This window comes from Spermophilus citellus (genome assembly GCF_964194105.1).
Source record: "Spermophilus citellus genome assembly, chromosome: 2".
Taxonomy (NCBI): domain Eukaryota; kingdom Metazoa; phylum Chordata; class Mammalia; order Rodentia; family Sciuridae; genus Spermophilus; species Spermophilus citellus.
This window is the reverse complement of record NC_138183.1, coordinates 44,260,737-44,266,736: the sequence shown is the minus strand read 5'-3', so window position 1 is coordinate 44,266,736 and position 6,000 is coordinate 44,260,737. Positions and strand designations below refer to the sequence as shown.

The window sequence follows — 6,000 nt, the reverse complement described above, 5'->3', positions numbered from 1 at the left end:
GGCCCATGCGTCAAGTCTCTTAGAACATTAGGGCTCTAGTCAGGGAATTTTTTTCTTTTATAGATTTAATGGGTACATAAAATAAATATTTCTCTGAAAAGGCTTACTTACTTATAGAGTACTGATAAATCTAGAACAAAATGCCCAGCCAAACAACTATATTTTTTTATAAATTATTTTGAAACAAACCCTCTAGGAAGAAAAATAACTCAGATATAATATCTAAAGGGAAAAGGTGGCCCACATGCTGGTCTAAGCAATTATTCTCTACCAGGATGTAGCAAAGGGTTAATAAGTAGCCATAAAGGAAAAAAATCATGCAATCCCTTTGTAAAGCTGGATAATAAAGCCCCAGAGTTACAGTCAATGGAATGCCAGAGCTTTGCAGAAAAAGAAACCCAAGATTTGTACCAGTAGTGAGAATGTAGAAAAGTTAAGTGTCCATTCAATTACTTATAAATTCATTGCAACAATGCTTCAGGCAGTAAGTAGCCTTTTTCCTGCAATATTGGTCAATGTACTACCATGGTCTGAACACTTAGGCAGGTGGCATATATATTTGTTGTAGTTGAAGCCCAATTCAAACTATAATTTTACTCTTATTAGAAACATTGGACCTAGGAATATTTCAATGGAGTACAGGAATGTTGACCATTTGGGGTTCCATGAAACCTGGTTTTGAAGACGTTAACAGTTAATCAGGAAAAGAAATCCTTCAGGTTCAAATAAGTTAATCCCTACCCCCAGGTAAAAATTATTAAATGTAATTCTTTTTATAGGCTTTATAGGGTATTTATTAGGCTTACATAGATGTTGGACCTCATTTGCCTAACTTTGTCCTTGGGACTCTTTTGGAAGAATGCTTAGTAATATTGTAACTGTTCTACAGATCAGAGTATGGAAATCCCTGAGAGAGTTCAGTCTCTCTTCTTTGAATGGACTAATATCTAAATCTTCTCATAGATGGGTTACCTTTAATCCAATTTTATTTCATTCAGGTGTTTTATGGTCAGCTTTTGACAAAAAATAGCAGTTAAAATCACAAGCCCTTTTATTAATTTTTTCAATGTTTTTGCTTGCACACTCTATTTTGTTAAGAACTTGTTTTATATAATGTTGCAAAATTAAAATTAAGTGGTTTCTCTTTTGGAAGACTAACCCTCCACTTTATTATTATTATTTTTTAATTTGAAAGGACCCACAGATTTGTAAGAGTTGAATTTTGATAGAATCCACAATCTGATTTATATTGTTAGCTCTAAATAATGTCACAAATGGAAAAGGAATTTCTAAAAGATTTTTTATGATCACTAGGAAAGCCAATGAAATATGACTCAAACAGGTAATTCTTCAGTCTTTCTATCTCATTCTACCCTTTATTAGAAGAGAAATGGGTTTTACTGTGTTGCTATCCAATTGGAAAAACAATTTCTGAACTTGATACTTTTGGTGTGGGGGGTTCAGTTTAATTTTATTGAAGTTCCTCAAAATTTCAAATACTGAAAAAAAAAAATCCGGACCTTTGAAAGTCAGACCCCCAGCTGACATGTCAGCTAGGAAATCCCAGAGAACTTTGCCAGCTCATGTTCAATTCAAACAGGGACCTTGCTTCAGATTCCTCTTAAAATATGAAAATGTGGAAATTTCCTATTTGTTAATACTGATCTGACATTTCACAAATAGTCTATATTCAATGGCTTCTCATATCTTATGAATATATGTTTTGAAAGTCATTCATTCAACATTTATTGAAATGGAAGTATACTACTTCCTTTAAATAGATCACTGGTGGGAATGACATGATCCTATTTTTAAAAAACTGAAATGTTTGAGTAACAATCATTAATACCAACTGAACTGGCAAATATCCTTAGATCAGGAAATAAAAGAATCAGCACAGTTTCACATATATAATCTTAGTTTTTTCTTAGTGGAGAAAAAAAATGTTTTCCAATCCACCTTGTATTTTCTCACCTCTAATAATAAACAGATCCCTCTTGTCTACACAAGATAATTTTTTGAAAATCTACTTGCGAGGGAAGCAGGGTAAAACTCTGAAGTTGTCAAGGTAATGTGATGTGTATGGTATTTGAATAGAGAACATCATAGTGGCAGTGGCTGGATGTTCCCTTTAAAGTAGCAGTCCAGCCTTCATGCAGCAATCACATTTTAAGCAGATCCTTAGTTGCATGACCATCATGTTATGCATGGATCACCCTGTTTTATGTTGGCATTGGAGAAGACCTCCTTACTCAGAGAGCTTTTGAACAACAGAACTATTGATCTCAGCTACTGGTAAATATTACCCAATGATTTTATAGAATCTTTACTTCCTCTTTCATTTTCTATTCATTAGCAGTGACTGGTGAAAGTAAAATCAAGGGGTGGTTAAATGGATTATTTTCATTAATAACACCTACCTTGCATTTTACAGGTACATCTGGTGGCACACCACCTTGTGGAGAAACCAAGGGCATTGTTACAGTAAACTGGTCCAGTGTGATATTACAAGTATAAAAAATATTCCATTCTGTATCAAAACTAGGCACATGCCTTTATTTATAGTAACAGAAGTTAAACAGAGTTGAGCAATTTTGCCTTGGGTCCTGTTTGTTGGCATTCTACATCAGACAAACACATCTCTCAACACATCTCCGCCATAACTCCAGGGATCTAGTCTCAGGCTTATCTGTAGGTAGAGGAAGGTGAAATCACACTTGGATCTATAGTGGTGAGTAACTAAAAGCACAACCTCTCATTCATATTGCTTTAAAACATATACAGCATATATGTTTAAAAAAAAGTAAAGAATATATTGATCTCTTTTTGGTGCTGAACCAACAATATGGTATGATGCAAGGCTTTTAACAAATGATAATCATAGATACAAATTTTTCTGTAGATTATGTTTTAGACAAATGTGTCTTTTTAATATGTAAATCCTACACTGTAGGTTGTTCTTATTTTTTCATTTGTTTTTGCAGTGGTAGAAAATGCTGAATAATTGTCCATGAGCATGAGCCAAAGGTTCAGGTTCATTACTGAGATCCCCAGAATGCCAATATTTGCAATGCAAACAATTAGTATCCCACCATGTGAAGGGCTCTGACATATGCCTGCCTGCCTCTAGATGGAGAGGCTCCATAAGAAGTCCTCCTATTTCCATGGACCCTGCATTGACACAGGGGCAGCTGTACAAAGCTGCCCTCTTAACCTAGTGATTTACTGTGCCAGACTCTTACTGATTACCAACAATAACAGAGACAGTAGTGTGAGTGGTAGACCCTCAAATCATTTTCATGTTGAACCTCCTGGGTCCAGCCACTTCCCCTTCCACAACAGCACCATTGTTTTTTCGGGGCACATACTCAAGGTCAATGCTGTTTTTGTGCTTGCCTTTCCCTCGGCTCCACACAAAGAGGAGGAGAAAACAAAATAAAACCACTCCCAGGAATGTGAAACAGCCCATGGCTGTGGATACCAGTATTGTTTTAAGGTCCAGGGAAAAAGTATTGGCATTGGTGCCATTGGAAATGGTGTCATTGGAGTCAGTCATGTACATAGGGGTCCTGTTTGCGTAAAGAAAGCGGTCTGAGGCAAACCCTTTCACAGTCAAGGAGGCTGTGAAGGTGTCATTCCCAGCGGCATTGCTAGCAATGCAAACATACAGCCCACTGTCCTGATCCTGGGCAAAGCGGATTTCTAGGGTGCCATCGCCCAGCACAGTAGCTCTTCCATTGGACTTGGTAGTGATAAAACGCCTTCGGGGTGTCACCCAGGAAATCACAGGCTGTGGGTCTCCATCGGCACTGCATTCTAACTGGACTGTCTGCCCTTCATCCACTAGCAGATGCTGCAACTTCTTTTCACGGATTTTGGGTTTTTTGCAGGTAAAGTAAAAAGAAAGGGCAGTGCTGTGGAAATCCTTGAATGACCTCTCACGGATAGTGTCTGGGCCAGCACACATGGGCTGCTGGCCACCAAACTGTAAGGTGGGCTGTCGCTGCAGGATCCAAAGGAGACGGCAGTCACAGGCCAGTGGGTTGTTATTAATGCTCAAGACCTCCAAAGCCCTAGGGGAGGAGAAGACGTTCTCTTCCAAAGTTTCCAGCAGGTTCTGAGATACATTGAGCACACGAAGAAAGCGGAGCCCTTGGAAGGAGTGGGGTTCAATGGTGCGGAGCTGGGCCCCTACTATATGAAGCTCTTGAAGGCGGATCAGGTCAGAGAACATGCCTGCTTCAATAGTGCTGATGGGATTGTAGGAGAGGTTAAGGTGTGTCAGGTATACCAGGTGTTTAAAGGCAAGGAAGGGTACAGTGGACAGATTGGTGTTAGTGATGGAAAGGGATGTGAGGTTGAGGCCATAGAGGCTATTGGCAGGCATCATATCCAGTAAAGGCCAATAGTCAATCTCTAGGTGTTTCAGGTGGAATAATCTTTTAAAGGCATACACAGGCATATTGTTGATATTCAGATGCTTCAGATGAAGGCTGATGAGGCTGCGGAGGTGGGAAAGGGCTTCTGTTGGTACTGCTGTTAGGTTGCACTTCTCCAGGGTGAGCTGCTCCAAGCTGAGAAGCCCGCTGAAGGCCCTGTGTGATATATAAACCAAATCATTGTCCCCTACTTCTAGAGACTTTAGGTTATGCAGATCCTGAAACATGTAGTCCAGTAAAATGACGATCTTATTCTCACTAATGTCCAGCTTAGTGAGGTTGGACAGTCCTGTGAATACTCCTAAAGGAACCAACTTCAGGCGATTGCCTTTCAGACGGAGGGAACGCAGGTTAAAGAGATTGTTAAATGCTCCGGGTTCCACATTGGCGATGACATTGTCGCTCAAGTCTATCTCCTCTAGAAGGGGGTATGATATGAATTCTTCGGGGTTGACGCTTTTCAACCTGTTTTTGCTCAGGTCCAAGATTTTGGTCTCGATGGGAATACCCTCTGGGATGGCAATCAGCCGCCTTCTATGGCAGCTAACAGATTTGTTCTGGGCAGAGCACTCACAGCGAGCAGGGCAGCCAATGGTGGATCCCATGAAGATTAACACCACAGCCAGACCCAGGAATGGCTGCCAGCATGATACGGCCGTGTGAAGCATGACTCCACTTCTTAGTCTACACCTTGGTCACAGGCCTGCATGGATGGGGCAGAAGAGGGAAGAGAAGTTAAGGTATGGCACAGACAGGTGAAGGGCATACATAAGGCAGCAAGTATAATGGAAAGAACACTGGAGTTGGAATCAATCAGATGTCTGAGGGCTGCCATTCTTACCTGCATGATCTTGGATAAGATCACTCTATAGACTTCAGTGTTCTTAGCTACAGAATGAGGATAATGGAGGTAGTAATTAATTGTTGTAGTTTCCTGGAGTTATTATGACAAGTTCAGTGTTTGACAACTATGAAGAGACAAATTCAGTGTGCAATTCACACTCAATGACTCTACCTTGAATACAAATGAGAGGTCAGTGACTAAGAGGAAACCAGTTCTGAGTGAATGAGTGCCTATACCTCTAATGTTTAGGATATTTTCTACCATTCAAAATGAAACTAATAGAAGTTCCATTCAACACCAAGCCCCAGCATCCAATATACAAAGAAAGTTAAAGCCAATGCAAGATTTCAAGATTTTTTTTATTCATTCATATATATTTCTATTAAAAATGAACTTTGTATTTTAAGGTAAACCTTTGCCAGAATTCAGTGAATTCTCATTTATGAAGGCATTCTGTGTTTGCCTGCATTATCTCTTGGTATAGTTTTTCTGTTTCTTATAAAAAGATGAGATAGAATTGAGTTATCATAATGGATCTGGTAAATGTGCTTCCTTTATGATTTGGGATTAAATATTGAGGAATAGAAGAATTGTAATTTTAAGAGAAAAAACTTTGAATAACAATCTATAAACTATCATTCTTCTATATTCAAACCAAGTGGATCTGTTAAAGTGAAATTAAATAGGTGACAACTAAAAATTGGAAATAAGTATGTC

At 39.0% G+C, this 6,000-nt stretch overlaps 1 protein-coding gene across 1 annotated transcript in view; it reads right to left on the bottom strand.

Annotated features, from left to right (window-relative positions):
* Nucleotides 1-3,286: 3,286 nt before the first annotated feature.
* The window catches only part of LINGO2 (leucine rich repeat and Ig domain containing 2), a gene marked incomplete at its 3' end in the record, with an annotated part of 295,476 nt that continues 292,762 nt past the window's right edge, over nucleotides 3,287-6,000 (bottom strand). Inside the window, exon 2 of the mRNA XM_081278597.1 lies at nucleotides 3,287-5,142. Within this exon, the coding sequence (XP_081134723.1) occupies nucleotides 3,287-5,107 (1,821 nt within the window). The 5' untranslated portion in view covers nucleotides 5,108-5,142. The remainder of the gene's footprint in view (nucleotides 5,143-6,000) is intronic.